General features: G+C 37.8%; 1 protein-coding gene across 27 annotated transcripts in view; it reads right to left on the reverse strand.

Annotated features, from left to right (window-relative positions):
• DLG2 (discs large MAGUK scaffold protein 2) overlaps positions 1 to 16,891 on the reverse strand; it is a 2,256,157-nt gene that overhangs the window by 485,241 nt on the left and 1,754,025 nt on the right. For 21 of the 27 annotated variants that reach the window (XM_051821160.2, XM_051821155.2, XM_051821149.2 and 18 more), the window contains one exon: positions 13,115 to 13,270. The exons of the other annotated variants lie outside the window; for them this stretch is intronic. In XM_051821160.2, the coding sequence (XP_051677120.1) occupies positions 13,115 to 13,270 (156 nt within the window). The remainder of the gene's footprint in view (positions 1 to 13,114; positions 13,271 to 16,891) is intronic. 27 annotated transcript variants of the gene reach the window in all.

The raw sequence follows: 16,891 nt of genomic DNA on the forward strand, positions 1-16,891 counted from the left end.
GGAAATACTTTAAGACATCCGATTAGGTAGTGATTTTATGGATTAGCATCCAAAAGCACAAGTTGTATTAAGCTAAGAAGTTTCTGCACAGCAAAAGAAACAATGAGTGAAGTATAAACTATAGAATGGAAATTAATTTTTGCAAACTATTCATCAAAGTATTAATACCCAGAATATATAAGAAATTAAAAACCCTTGGTGACAAAAAGCCACAAATAATGCCTTATTAATGGGGAAATGTTTCAAGTAGACCTTTTTTAAAAGAAGAAATTCAAGTAGTACACAAGTTTATGAAAGAATGTTCAACACCATTAGTTGCCAGGGAAATTAAAATCAAAACTAAAATGAGATATAATGTCACCGCACTTAGAGTAGGTCTTATCAAAAAGACAAAAAATAACAAATGCTGGTGAAGAGGTAGAGAAAAGGGATCTATTAGAGAATGTTGGTGGGAATATAAATTAGTACAGGGAATATAAATTATGTAGGAAACTATGGAAGTGCCTCAAAAAAACTAAAAATAGATGTACCATATGATCCAGATTTCTTACTTCTGGGAATATGTCCAAAGGACATGAAATCAGCATATCAAAGAGATGTGCTAACCATGTTTATTGCTGCACTGTTCACAACAACTCAGGAATCACCATAGATGCTCAGCAACATGAATGGATAAAGAAAATGTATATTTGTACATTTTAATATTATTCAGCCATGAGAAGAAAAATGGAAAGAACTAGAGATCATCATGTTAAAGTGAAATATGTCAGATTCACAAAGACAAATACTACATGTTCTCTCATATGTGGGAGCTATAAAAAAGTCAATCTGAATGTAGAATAGTGACTACTGGAGATTGAAAAATGTAGGAGAGTAGAAGGGGGTTGGGGGAAGTTGGATACCAAAATATAGTTAGAAGGAATAAGATACAGTGAGGAGTGACTACAGTAGTCAGTAACCTACAGAATATTTTGCAAAATAACAGAAGAGAGAACAAAGCCTGCAAACCCATAGTAAAGATAAGGGAAAGGAAAACATAGCTACTTTGATTGATCATTATACATTGTGTACATTTGTTGAAATATCACACCGTGTACTCCGTAGATATGTACAATTATTAAGTGTTAATCAAAACATTTTTTAAAAATTTAAGGAATGGAAATTCTAAGTAATCTGATTTGATAATCACCCATTGAATACATGCATTAAATTATCATATTATATAAATAATAAATCAGTGTAAAAATAAAAATAACTGAGTCTAAAAAGTTAATCAAAATTTACATATTTTTGAAATACTCAATCTGAAATAAATTTATAGGTTTTTTTTTAACGTTATAGATGGTTGTCAACTATATCCACAAAAGAAACCTTCAGTAATCAGTGGTCCCTAAACCTCATGAGAACAGGGCTCAGCTACATCTGGATTGTGTATCTTCAGAAATATCACTCCATAATAAATATTCAATATGTATTTGTGGTCAGAGTGACAGCATACTCATCTGGAAAATATTGTTTGGACCAAGTTGTTCAGTTCAACTGTGGAACCCTCCATCTCTGAATTTAGATGAGCTTCTAGTCACCTATCAGATACAACGATATTCTCACAATTATAGCAGAGGCATAAGAAAGTGAGCAGAACATCAGATGAGTTCGAAAGAGATGGAAATACCAGAGAAATAAGGTGCTCATTTCCTATCCACATGCCTATTTTCAGTTGGACCGATTCATTCTGTTAGGGAGTTTAGTTTGTTCACAACCGTACTTGGTCAGGGGAATGAGCTAGACCTCAAATACAGTCTATATGCTGTGTGCTATGCCAGAAGCTATAGCACAGTGTGTTCTCCATCCAGAAAAAAGGGGCCTTTTTAAAATTTGGGCACAGGGCTGGCTGATATAGCCGTAGCTCTACCCAGAGTGGCCCAGTATATCTTTCCTTTTTAAAAGCAAATCATGAAATTGCTCTTTATCCTCTAATGTATTCATTTTTTTCTGGAACAGAGTGATAACTAGGTTTCAGTATTCAATTTGGAACAGACATCCCTGCTGACTTTAAAGAATTTGTTTAAGGGTTCCTTTAAACTTCATATGAGCTCAAGGTCTACAGAACTGAAATGGAAGATGTACTTTCTTTCCTCTGAGAGGTAAATTTGTATCCCTCTATTAAAACAAAATATTATATTTGAAAATACTTAGATCTCTATATAAATACAGGCAGACTTAACTCTTCCTTCCATACTTGCAGTCCTATGATTATCTCCCTTTACAATTCATTGGCGATGATGGACATATCATTTTATAATAGACTTTTAATAAAAATTATTATCTCAACTTGAGGTATCCATTGGGGTCATATTATATTTTTAATCATTTTATTTACACACATAAAGTAGCTAAAATTTACAGAGTGCTTCATATTAGTTATGGATGGCTGTGAGCACCATGCACATAATCTTATAAAATCCTCATAGTGACTCCATAAACTGGATGCTACAATTATTTCTACTTCATCGATGAGAAAACTAAGGCTCAGAAAATTCACTTGCTCAAATGCATAGAACCAAAAAATTGTGGAGGCAGAATTCAAACCCTAACACATTGGCACTAGAATTAGATTATTAACCATACATTAATTGCCCATTTGTTTTTCTATCTTAACTGATTTGACTACAGTAAAATTAGGTGTACCTTTATCTCAAGCTGAATTCCATAGTTGAAGAATGATATGTGCGATTAGAACAACACACAATAAACGCTTATTGAGAATACTTAAAAGCAAAGATTCTGGTGCCAAATCCTACCTCTGTGATATTAGCTTACTCAATTTTTTTCAGACCTCAGTTCCTTCACTTGCAAAATGGGGACAATAACACATATCTTCCTGTGTTGTTGTGTGAAATTAATGAGCTAATCCACATAAGCATTGCCTAGTAAGTAATAAGTTTATAAATGTGTTGATTATTGCTATCACTATCTTTGTAGTCATTATTTTCACCATCATCATCATAATCATCCTCATCAAATTAGTACTACATGCCATGCACCATTTGGCATAGAAAATATGACAATGCATAAGACATAATCCTGGTTCCATGAGATTAATACTCAAAGTATAAATCCTGATGGCTTCATTTTTAAATCTCTCATCTCATTGTTTATACTTGTTTGTTAAAATATCTACCATAATTTTCTCTAAAACTGGCATGATCATACATACCTCATAGATTGTGGTAAGGATAAAATGAGCAGTCCATGTAAAAGTTTTGGAATAATGCTTAGCACATAAAAACACTTACTACATGTTAGTGGTTTTATTTAATATCCATGCCATGGATGCTATGGTTTAACAGTACTATCTTGATTTCCTCCAAGTCTTCAAAATACAATTTTGCATAACACTTTTTTATAGATGCTATTCCTCCAATTAGACTCACAGCAGACTTCTCATCAGAAACCCTACAGACTAGGAGGGAATGACAAGATATAGCCAAGGTACTGAAAGAAAAACTGCCAGCCCAGAATATTATATCCTACAAAGCTCTCATTTATGAATGAAGGTGAAATAAAGACCTTTCATAGCAAACAGAAATTGAAAGAATTTGTCGCCACTTGTCCAGCCCTGCAAAAGATGCTTAAAAATGTGTTGCACACAGAAACACAAAAACATGGCCATCAAAATGAAAGAAGGTAAAGGAAGAAAACCTAACAGTAAAAGATTACAGGAAGTTCAAAGCATATATTAGAAAATATCTTTGGGAAAATGGCAGGGCAAATTTACTACTTATCAATAGTCACATTGAACATTAATGGCCTCAACTCTCCAGTTAAAAAAATGACATCTTAAAATCAAAGAAAAATATTCATGTCATTTCAGATAAAGAAATAATCTGACTTTTGAAAAAAAACAATATAATTTAGATTGTTTTTAATCACAGAGGGTTATTTAAATATCATAGAAGAAGAATTTTTGACTAATACCAGCTTGGGTTCACTTTGTAGCTCTGCTGCCACAAAGTATGTGACCCTGACAGAGTCTCCCACTCAAAATCACCTGCCAGGGCTTTTGAGCAGAGTAAATGAGAGATTTAGAACATGGTTAATTACTCATTTTCCTTCATCCTTTGTAAAACAAAATTTTAAGTGTTTTTAAAAAATCTTAAATATTATCTTCTCACTAAAATAAAAAAAAGAAAGAAGGAAAGAGGAAGGAAGGAAGGAAGGAAGGAAGGAAGGAAGGAAGGAAGGAAGGAAGGAAGGAAGGAAGAGGGCAACAGTTAATACCATTTTTTAATTGCATCTATATAGGGACCACATAAATTTAAAAGCAAGGGATGTTTCTTTCAGTGTGAACCCTCCCATATGTAGAGGGAAGAGGCAATAAAACCAAATTTGGTAAGAGCCACCTCTGTGTTTTTGTTAGAGTCAATTAATCTCCCTATTTTCCTTAATTCAAATTGGGCTTAGTGATCACCTACTTCAAAAAGGCTGTGAAGGCCTTTGAAACAGAAGCTGCTGTATAAACTCAGGAAGGTTATGCCTTATGAACCATGCCCAGAGGGCTTTCTCTCCTGGATTTAATTAAAAATGAAATTAAGAATTCTTTAAGATTATATCAGCCTTTTAAGAGCATAAGAAGGTCAATGATTTGCTAAGCATCTTTTTTTTTCTTTTTAATGGTGCTATTTCCAAGATTAAATAGTATGAACAGGCTCAAGTTTCCTTTTAGAATCCACAGATTCATGGCAGAGTGCTGTGCGGTATGGAGGACTGAGAGAGAAGCTGTGGTGTGTAGAATGAGCAAGACTAAGGCTCCAAGAGAGCATGGATGTGCGAATGTAATGAGTGAAGTCCTGATCTAAACCTACTTTGAAAATTATTTGGATTATTAGAAACAATGAAATAGACACACACACACACACACACACACACACACACCCCGAATGCTTGGCTGCTAAACTTTGCTCCACAGAGCAGCTATTCTTTTGGCCATGTTACTAAGAAGTTTACAGCCCCTAAGGCATTCGGATCTGGCTGAAGAGCCCATGAGAGTATTTTAGGCATGGAAAGCCAAGACACTCTGGCAAAGAAAGACAGAAAGACAGACAGAAAGGAAGGAAGGGAAGAGAGAAGTGAGGGAGGGAGGGAGGGAAGGAGGGAGGGAGGGAGGGAAGAACGGACCTAACTGAAAGATCTCTGCAAGTGAGATCCCAGTGGAAAGAACAGGCCATCAAAGAAGGAGGTACCTTTCTCTGAAGGGAGGAGAGAACTTCCACTTTGACTATGACCTTGTCTAAATAAGTTCAAAGTTGGTGAACTCAAAAGGCTTCCATAGCCTTGGAAACTCATGACAAGAGCCTAGGGAGATTGCTGACGCCATAAACAAGAGAGTCAATTTGTGAAGTCAACAACAGGAGTCACTGTGCACTTACTCCTCATGTAGGATCTCTGTTTCTTAATGTGTTGTTCAATGTGAATTAATGCTGTAACTAGTACTCAAACAGTATTTTACACTTTATGTTTCTGTGTGGGTGAAAACTGTTGAAATCTTTACTTAATATATACTAAACTGATCTTCTGTATATAAAGATAATTGAAAATGAATCTTGATTGAATGGAATGGGAGAGGGAGCGGGAGTTGGAAGGGTTGCAGGCGGGAGGGAAGTTATCGGGGTGGGGGGAAGCCATTGTAATCCATAAGCTGTACTTTGGAAATTTATATTTGCTAAATAAAAGTTAAAAAAAAACTAAGAAGTTTACATGTAAGACAGAAATACCATGACATAAATATATCAAAGAGAAAATCATTTCACATAAGTACAAAGTCACATATGGGTTTGAAATATGCCACCTTTTACAAGGAGCTTGTAAATACAATAATAAAAGGGAAAACATATGACTTTGCTTATGGTGACAAGAAGTATGTCTGTTAAGAACAATAGAAAGACAGCATCGGCAGCTTTCTTATCATCTCAGGGGATTTACCTATGCTGATAAACATTTGTTGCCTGATTTTTTACAGCAATAAAAACAAATATACATCAATTCAAGGCTTTAAAATAGAATAAGCATGTAGAAACAAGGGTGACTAAGGTAGATGGTGCCTGTATGAAAATTCATTTGCTCCACTTCCCTGCACCTCACAACAATCCTATAAAGGGAGCAAAACAAATGTGATTATTTTCCTCATTTTCTGATGAGTGAATCGAGGCTCTGAGGTACAATGAAGTATCTAGCTAAAATGCATGTGATTAAGTATGGCCAAAGAAAGTTCTCAAACATAGATGGTGCACAACTTTTGGCTCCTCTGTAACATCACCTTGTTGCCACTTCAAACAAGAGATCTCTAATATGCTTTCTCTCTCTACCCTCTCACTGTCTTCTAAAACATCTTACACGTAAGATATTACAGACAAGAGTGCTCACTCTTTCCAAGAGGAGGCAATGCAATCACTGTCTAGTGAATACTCCAATCAGGGAAATTCTTCCTCTGAATCAGTCATCCACTAAGCATCAGCTGTTCTATTTGTTAAATAATTCTGAATCCATTTGTACCCCTCCTCATCTTATTTCAGTTCTCTTTGATTTCAGGCTTGCTTTGTGATATATTAAGTAGTTCCCTTACCTTCAAACTCTTTCCATACAGCTAAAAGAGCAATTTTTCAGAAAACACAAATTAGATAATACCTTTGCTCGGCTCTAGAACATTTCAACAGTCCCCCACTGCTTATAGCATACAGTCCAACATTCTCAGTTTGGCAAGTAAGGTCCTCTATGATCTTCAGCTGCTTCTGTCTCCAACCTTGTCATTTACTCAGTACCCTTAGCTCACAAAACTACTGGTAGTCTCAGAATGCACTGTGCTTTCACACATAATGTAGCTTAACTAGGTGCTATTTTTTTTTTTTTTTTACTTAGAATACATCCTTTCCCTAACCTGACTGAAGACCTCAGTGTCTTCCTAATAATTCTAAGAAAAACAGAGATAGAATTAGTTGGTTGTTCCTCTGCTTACCTTTAGAGACTCACATCTACTTCCGTTATGGATTAGGCCTGAAACATACATTTCATTTTATATTTTTCCATTTGGAGACAACATAAAATGTTAAAATCTTAGATAAATTTCCTGCTATTTTGCAGGAAGAGAAAGTTTGCCAAAGATGGATCATGATAACTTTGGCATATAATCCAGGTCTTATGAAATAAAGATCTTGCTTTGTGTCCCAAAACTAAGAGGGGATTGAGATCACCAAATTCACTATTTTTACAAAAAAGAGTGGTTATAGATGGGGATTCTCTGCATTCTACAGAGGGTAGTTTTAAGCTAGATCAGCAGATGGAACTATAGGAAGATGAGTTATATTTTCCACAGATAACACTTTTTGTGAATGATTAGGAATTATTTAAACAAGGTGTGGATGGAGGTGCATTCTTGCATGTTCACACCTCTGCCAAAGGGGCAGTCTAAGGTCAGGCTTGCTTCCATCACTACTTGTACTGGTCTGATTTTAGTTAAATTAAGTAAGCAGGGGACCATTAGCTTCAATATATCTCTATTCTGAGTTCCTACATAATAAATTGCAAACTAACTTAGTATATAACCTAACTGAAACTTAACTTTGGAGTATAATAGCAGAGTTTCAGATACTCCCAATCAGGTGGGTTGCAGCCAATCATAGGCAGCCAGATAATCACACTATACCCAAATAAGACCAATGGTTAGTTGTAGCCAGTAAAGTGAATTCTCCACTTTTCATCTATGTTTTCTCTACAAAAGCTCATTGCGCACATTGTTGAGTTGAGCTTTTTAAAACTCACTTGGTTCAGAGTTCTGACTGAATCATTAAAAATTCTTGGCTCGAATAAATTCTGTTAAGTTTAATTTGTCCAAAGTTTATCTTTTAACAGTTATACCTAATGTTAGGTACATTAGAGAAACAGGCCCTTTATCAAATAGATAGTAATTATTTATATGTCTGTGAGCCGCTTATTGGAGAGACCATATCCTATCACATTTAAATCCCAAGCATTCAGGATAATGACCGGAATGGTACCTAGCAGAAGTCCCATGAGTACTAGGATGCCTCAAAAACTTCGTGGAAAATGGGATTAAGAGAAATTTATTTTGTTTCAATTTTTTTGAAATTCATGTATAGTTTTTTTTATAATACACATTTCCATGAACTTTTTGAACCTCTTATATATTTTTCAACAAGCAAAAATATTTTATGATCCATAACACTTCAGAACCCATTTCCTAGCCAAAATCTGTCAACATATTTTAATTGGCCTTCATCTGTTTTAACTCAGTCTGTTTTCCAACTACAACATAACAGTCCTTAAGACCATTTCTGTAAAAGGAAATTAAAATATGCTACATATATTAGGGAAACAGCCAAGAATACTATTCTCCTTGGCATAGGAATATAAAATACTGAATAATTTATTTTTCCAAAGTAGAGAAACCAATTACAACATCAAACACTACTTTTTTATTTTTTGAAGAAAAAGAGATGTTGTGGATAAGCAGGAGGCCTGTAGCAATTCCGTTTGTTTTTCACACAGCTTCAAATTTTAGTTTAATTCTAAGGTCTGCCCATTTCGTGTTTGTGCAAGGTCTGGAAAATCAATTACTTTAAACATAATCTGCAGCCTTAGGCATTGTGCCAAGCAAGTAACTTAGAGTGCTTTCTTAAGGAAAACTTAAAACTTCTCTGTTTTCTTTTGTATGACCTTACTGAAGCAAATTGTGTATACAATTAATTCATCCCCGGATGTTTGCTATCAAGTCAAAAAGCCAAGAACTTGGATATTCCCTTTGAAACTCAAGAGGATACAGAGACTGACACACTGCTTGTACTAGCTTACTTTTATTCTCCTGAATGCAGATTAGGAATTTAACTGGCACAAATGTAAGGGTGGTTTTGCATGCTAACTTTTCCAAATCTAGCTCATCTTAATCTGAGTCAGTAATTGCTGCATCAATATATCCATGTTTCTTAAATAGACTGTGAGAAATTCTCAAATGTCCTGAAAAAAAAAAAGGCACCATCGCACAATTTAGTTTAAAGGACAGATATTTCTTCAACATTTGTGGTTGGCTCTTTTGTCTTGTATTTTTCTTAAAAGTTGTCCTAATGCAGTATCTTGCTTTTTGTTGGTACCTGACAAATCTCGGTTGAAATGAATTGATAGACATTCTTATTTCTAATAATATCCTTTTTCAGGCAGAAGAACCCAAGATATTTTTATTTTACTATGAGTGAAAATAAGACATACACCTATGAAGATGGTGGATTGGGTTCTTCACCAGTAGAGTTGGAGAAAGGTTTGTCTGAATTCTCAGCTATTTCTGTGATTCTTTATTTATTCAAGGATACAATGGAAAAAACAAGTAATAGTGTCTTAAGTGAAATCAGAATTCTTAAGAGGTATTTCCCATTGTAGAAGAAGTAAATAGGCTCTGAAACAAATTACTCAATATTCATGAAGAACTGATGGTTACTCTGAATCTACAATGTAGACAGTTATTAGTTTCCATATGTGATTTCATTCATTCATTCAATGAGTGGTATATGTACTTACTAAGAACTGGGTAGAGCACAGCTTGAGTTATGACCTGTTCCTGAAACAGGTAATAGTTTATTTGATTGCAGACCTTATTCACATGTTTATTTAAATTCAGAATTCTGAACTCCTGCTATACCACGCACTATGTTATGTATTAGAGATATAGCAGTGCACAGAATAGACATAATTTCACTCATCAAGCTTACAGTGTAGAGTGTGACACAGGTATTTAGTTTAAAAATCACATAAACACATTTATAAGCATAAACTGCTTGGGGTGAGAGAGAGAGAGGGAGAGAGAGAGAGAAAGAGAAATATATTAATAGGGGATCTAATTTTATCTTTCAGAGATCTTCTCTTAAAGTCAATTATAAGCTTGGACCTAAGATGACCAGAAGTTAAACAGGCAAAGTATAAGAAGAGCTTTTCTGTTCAAGAGAAAAGCATATGTAAAGCACTTAAGATGGAAGAGATTTAATGCATTTTTAATCAAAAAAAGGCCAATGTGAATAGTGTGGTCAGCAAAGAGTAGAGTAAAATGAGGCATTCAAGAGGCAGGCAGGGACTAGATCATGCAGAGCCTGAATGCCATTTAATGACTTTGCATTTTATCCTAATGCAAAGAGGAGGAGGGAGGGAGGGAGAGAGAGAGAGAATCTGATCTGTGTTTTTAACAGATCACTTTGGCTTCATTGAGAAGCCGTGTGGACAACAGAGGGAGCGGTGGAACCAGATAGAAAGCTGTTTCAGCTGGGAGTTCATGAGGACCTGAATTAAACTGTTGGAAACAGAGAAGAGTGAACAGATTTGAGATACATTTTGGAGGTAGAATCAACAGGACTTGAACATCGACTGAATGGTAGATGTAATAGAGAATATCTGTTAGGCATGCTTCTAGGTTTTTGGTGTAAGCAATGAAGTAGATGTGGGTGCATTTACTGAATTGATAAAGTATGGAGAGTGAGAAAAGTGGGGTGAAATGAAGATTTTCTGCATCAGTGTAATGGTGACAAGATCATTAAAATGAGTGTGTGAGAATATGCGTGTGTGTGTGTGTGTGTGTATGACCTTTCCCTGTGAGGATAAGAGAGAAGACAAAAAAAAGAGGGGGGGTTTGTGATAAAAGAGGACAGAATTAGGAGAAATAGAAAATGGAATTCCCCAAGTGAGGGGTGGTAGGTGGGGACTGGCGCTTATCAAAACTAGTTGCTGAAACTGTATATTTGAAACAGATCTATTCAACATTATACTATACATTTTTATTTGAAAATGAAAAAGGAACCCATGATATTTATAATAGAGATTACAGAAAGTAAACTGAAAAGCATCATATTTGGTGGGTCCGCACAGAGGGTAGATTTTACCAATGGCTGATGGTCAAATTTTAAGAAAGGATTCATGAAAACCTTCAGTGGGTAGAGGAAACAAATGTAACTTTTTTCTGATTGTCAGAAAGGAGTGGGGTTAAACAAATCACTGACACTGAGCCAAAGGAAGAGAGATGAGAAGTCAGGGTAAAGGATAGAAGAAGAAAAATGGGTGGAGGAGTTTTCCAATGAGCAAAATGTTTCTGCCATCATGCCTTTGTCGATGCAAGGTCTGCTAGGTCAGTTGTTATCTGCGTTTGAATCCCAGCTCTGCCACTTCCTAGTGGATGATCCTGGGCAAGTAAGGAAACTTCTCAAGTCTCAGTTTCCTCACTTGTGAAGCAAAGGTAATGATAACTATCTCACAGGGGTATTGAGATAATTAAATAATTCATGGGAAGTACTTAACAAAGTGCCTGGCACTGAGGAAGAGCTCAATAAACCTTAGCTCTTACGCTGCCTAATTACTAAAACTCATCATTGTAGCTATATTTACATTCTCACCTCCCTATGGTTTGGAGACTTTGCCTCATCCACCTCAAAATGGTATAGTTCACTGTCTCAAGAAGTAGTTTTCATGATTTGTTCAAATTATAGGAAGACTTGGGACCAGGGTTGTAGTTGATGAGTTCAGCTGCTGCCTGCAATGCCAGCAACCCATATCAGAGTGCTGGTTCAAGTCCCAGCTTCTCCACTTCTGATTCCGCTCCCTGCTAATGTGCCTGGAAAAGGAGCAGAAGCTGGCTCAAGTACTTGGGGTCTAACACCCTTGCGTGAGACCTAGATGAAATTTCATGTTTCTGGCATTGGTCTAGCCCAGCCCTAGCTATTGTGGCCACTCTCTCTCTCTGTCTTCTAACCCCATCCCCCCTCTCTGTCACTGTGCCTTTTGAATAAATCAATAAATCTTATATATAAACACACACATACATACTTGATTCATATTTATAAAGCATTCAGAAATACTATTGGGCTTTAATTGTTGCAAATTAGTAAAAATGTTCCAGTTGGTTACATAGTCAAAAGTATGTTTTCTCATTTATTTCTAAAAATGTTGGATATAATTAGACTTTTTAAATTTAATTCCCTTAGAGAGATAAGCAATTGACTTCTTAGTTTATTCTTTGAAAATATAACAAAATACAGATGGTGTTAATAAGGAGGTCCTTTTGATCATATATTTTCACTTTGAATCATCTCAGCCCTAATAATATTATGAAGATGTTCTATCTGAAAGCATAACTATAGACTTCATTATGAATAGGAGCATTACAACTGAGATATGGATATAGACTTAATTGTGGATTCTATCTTTCTTACTCTCCTCTTGCTCTGATTCTCACTAAGTGGTAAAGACAGGAAGATGGGATTTTTATTATTTACCACACATGTGCTTTAGAATATTAGCATAAAATTGTGTCCAAGCATAAGACTTTGAGTGCTTTGTTTACCAACTTGTTCAGGAGAGACTCAAAACGTTGTAAGGCCAAATCTGGACTCCACATTTAATGGCCAGATCACATTGAGGGCAATGACTTCATCTCTCTGAGCCTCTATTTTTAAATAAAAGATGGGGGTAATTACATAAGAGAACATACCTATACATAATTCCCTAACATAGCACAGTATAAACACTGAGTTTATCGTTATTATGGTTAGTTAGAACCAACTAATTCTGTAGCTTTGGACAAAGTACTTAATGCCTTGAAGAATCAGTTAAATGGTGATACGGTTTAATATGTTTGTTAAAATAGTAAATGGTGGTAATCGTACCTACTTTCTAGGCTATGTTGTGCATGGAGCATGGTGAGCACTGATTAAATATTATTCAAAAATTACTCAATATATGTTCACTTTCAGACTTCTGTATGACAGAAATGGTGCTAATTAAATTTGAAAATTAATTCTTCTAGAAAAATATAATTAACATCTTATTAAAATGTATAAGAACCACGAATATGTGGAGCACCAAGTAATCATGTCTGAGTGCTCTGTGTTCACACTAAGATGAAAATGGCAATGCTCTTAATTTTGCCCATTGCCCCAAGGGAGCAAAACATCTCTCCACCTTGAGGAAGATGCTGGGTGCAAGAAAAGTGAGCAGAGGAGGATTCTCCCCATTCATCTTTGTGGAAGCACATGCAGTTTGAGAAGATGAAGTGAGGAAGCGCATGCAGTACCTGGTCATCTCAGAGTCAGGGAGCAGGCCTAGGTGGTAGTGGGGATAGGGAGTTGAGAGGAGGAAGCTTTTGTCACACTCAACAGGGGAATAGTGCCTGGGAGAAGCAGGCTTATCACACAGTTTGTTCACAGTGCTGTAAACAGGTTCCGGAGGCCTGGTGATACAAGAGGAAGAGAAGATATGCATGGTTAGCACATATAAAGAACAACTGTGCAACTAGTAGCATTTTACCATACGTAAAAGTAAAAAATCCAAAGTGATTTCAATCACTCCATACTTGTTACTAATGCAAACAGAATTTTCCACCGGTCACTGTTCCAATAATGAAGACTTTTCTCACAGCCTCTCTTGTGGGTAGATGTGGTCCTGTGAAACTGCTTAGTCTAATGCAAATTGAGATGCAATTTGAGCACATGGGTTTTGTAGACTATTGGGATGATGGCTTATAGGGAACTGATTCAACTGGGACCCATGCAACTTTTCTCTTTCATACTTCCTTCCTCTGCTGACCTGGAACCCAGATATAAGGACTGGAACTTCAACAGGATCTTGGACCACAAGGCAATCTTGAAGATGAATGTAGAGTTTTTACATCACTGATGATATGGAGTGACACTATCCCACTGCAGGACTACCTGTCTCTGGAGTTCTTTTATATGTCACAAATATACACAATCTCATGGAAGCAAGTGTCATTTTTCATGATATAAACAGGACATAATATTAATAAACTTAAGGCTGTGAACTTAATAAAAAGAAATAACTATAGATAATGCATCTCAAAAATGATAACATGTTTACTTACATTTGTAGCCCATTTAACACTCTGTATTCACTGGAATACCATTATATTACTATATAATTTAGAGCCTATGATGCTCTAGTGAGCTCAGTATTTCTTCAATTAAAAGTATTATTATACATAAAATGATTGCTGACCTAAACTGTCAGCACAGGACCTTAGAAGGAAAGAATCAAAAACTTCTTTTAGGTCATGAAACATTTTCATAATGATGTTATTTCTGTTGCATTGTACTTTCTGCCTAGAAGGGCTGATTCAATTTTGTTGTTTACTCTGCCGACTAAAAAACTGATGTTACCAATTTTCTCCTAGTCCTTTTACCTAAGCAGCACCATATTTTGGACAAAATTTCAGAAGCAAATCTAGATAATATACATATCTTAAAGTTCCTCGCCAGCGCCATAGCTGACTAAGCTAATCCTCTGCCTGCGGCGCCGGCACCCCAGGTTCTAGTCCTGGTTGGGGCGACGGTTCTGTCCCGCTTGCTCCTTTTCCAATCCAGCTCTCTGCTGTGGCCCAAGAGTGCAGTGGAGGATGGGCCAGGTCTTTGGGCCCTGCACTCTCATGGGAGACTAGGAGAAGCACCTGGCTCCTGGCTTTGGATTGTGGCCACTTGGGGGGTGAACCAACGGCAAAGGAAGACCTTTCTCTCTGTCTCTCTCTCTCTCACTGTCTAACTCTGCCTGCCCCCCCCCCCCAAAAAAAAAAAAAAATTCCTGGCCGGTGCTGTGGCTCACTAGGCTAATCCTCCGCCTGTAGTGCCGGCACACCGGGTTCTAGTCCCAGTCAGGGCGCCGGATTCTGTCCCAGTTGCTCCTCTTCCAGTCCAGCTCTCTGCTGTGGCCTGGGAAGGCAGTGGAGGATGGCCCAAGTGCTTGGGCCCTGAACCCACATGGGAGACCAGGAGGAAGCACCTGGTTCCTGGCTTCGGATCAGCGAAGCACACCGGCCGCAGCGCACCAGCAGCAGCGGCCACTGCGGGGTGAATCAACGGAAAAAAAGGAAGACCTTTCTCTCTGTCTCTCTCTCTCTTACTGTCCACTTTGCCTGTCAAAAAAAAAAAATTCCTAATTATATTGTATTGAACTGAATTAAGGGAAAATATTTCACTTTTTTTTTTTTTTTTTTTTTTTTTTGACAGGCAGAGTTAGACAGTGAGAGAGAGAGACAGAGAGAAAGGTTTTCCTTTTCCAGTGGTTCACCCCCCCAATGGCCGCTGCAGCTGGCGCACTGCGCTGATCTGAAGCCAGAAGCCACGTACTCCTCCTGGTGTCCGACGTGGGTGCAGGGCCCAAGAACTTAGGCTATCCTCCACTGCCCTCCCGGGCCACAGCAGAGAGCTGGACTGGGAGAGGAGCAACCAGGACAGAATCCGGCGCCCCGACTGGGACTAGAACCCGACGTGCCGGCACCGTAGGCAGAGGATTAGCCTATTGAGCCGCAGTGCCGGCTGAAAATATTTCACTTTTAACACTATAACTCCACACAATGAAAATGTGTTGAACATTGCCTAGAGTTGAACACTTGAAATATGTACCTGCATCTTTTTGGAACCATATTATGGATGTAATATAATATGATTCATGTATTGAGTAGATTAGGCATTTTGGGGAGTCTCTAATACTTTGGACTTTAGAAGGAGGTACTTATTTTTTTGTTTAGAGTCACTTCAAGAATAGTGGATTGATTATTTGCCTAAGCTCAGGCACTCATCATTCAAAATCTTAGGAACACAGATGTAGATACTGATATTCCAAGAATCTTTTTCCCTTATTTAATCTTCTATTCTTTCCCTACTTTTTTATTTCTTATTTTATACATTGAGTAGATACATTGAATTTGATTTCTTATGAGAACAATTGATATCTAGCAGATATGTAGGTAAAAAAATAGCCAAAGACAAAAAAATTGACAAATTTGAGAAAGCTTATCTTGACAAAGTACTGCTGTGGGGAGCAACTGGGAGCAACTGGGACTAGACTAAGTTACTGGAATTAAGACTTATTCTATGCATCTGCTCTCCCACAATATGGTGCTGGGAGAGGAGCAAACAGCTTCTACCCAGCTGCCTTTCACCAACTTGACAAGCTGCAGGAGCTGCTCCTGATTGGAGGAGAGCAACGTACTCGGCGTGTGGGTAGCAGAATTGGGATTGGTGGAAGAGGACTATAAAGGAGGAGAGAGACAACATGCACCAGGAACATCTAAGGGGAACACCTGAGGAACATCTGAGCAGCCCCCGAGAGAGCCGGCCGGTGGTGTGCCGCTCCCCTGCGGAAGTGGGGAAAGTGGCAGGGGGAACCGCCCTTCCACGGAGGTGGAAGGGACGGCAGCCAACCAGGGAAGAACCAGCAGCAAACCCGGGGAGGGCCGAGCAGACAAAAGAACAGCGCAGGGTCCTGTGTCGTTCCTCCACGAAGAGGGGGAGCGACAACTGCAACCAGACAACAAAATTAATTATCAGAGAGAATCTCTTTTCAAGTAGCATAAAAATAGAATTCATAGCTGAAAGCCAGGTGGCCACATGGCCCAACTACCTGTTGTCAAGCTCCACCCCCATCCTAATGGGATTCACTGCTCCTGCTTCCCTGCCCACCCTCGGGCAAAGTTTTAAAAGGACCTGTTCCTGAACGCGCGCTCTCTTGGCTCTTCTCTCCTGCTCTCTTGGCTCCTCTCCTCTTGTCTCTCTTCTCTCTCCTCTCTGTCTCTCTCTCTTAGTTTTTGCATTCTTACTCTTTTGCATTCTTCACCCCTTCCCTCCAGCCTGCTGGCTTTTTCCCAATAAACCCTTTACCTTACTCTGGTGTTTGGTGTGTTTTGTGATGGCATAACAGAAATACACAACATTGGTGCGCTGGATGGGAAAACCTTACATTGGTGATCCAGCGTCCCCCAGTGACTTTGCTCTCCCTTTGGAGACCTCTGAGTTACTCTGGGGTCCTGGATCTCTGCCAGTCACAAAACACACCCCTG

Source organism: Oryctolagus cuniculus, chromosome 1 (genome assembly GCF_964237555.1).
Source record: "Oryctolagus cuniculus chromosome 1, mOryCun1.1, whole genome shotgun sequence".
Lineage (NCBI taxonomy): Eukaryota > Metazoa > Chordata > Mammalia > Lagomorpha > Leporidae > Oryctolagus > Oryctolagus cuniculus.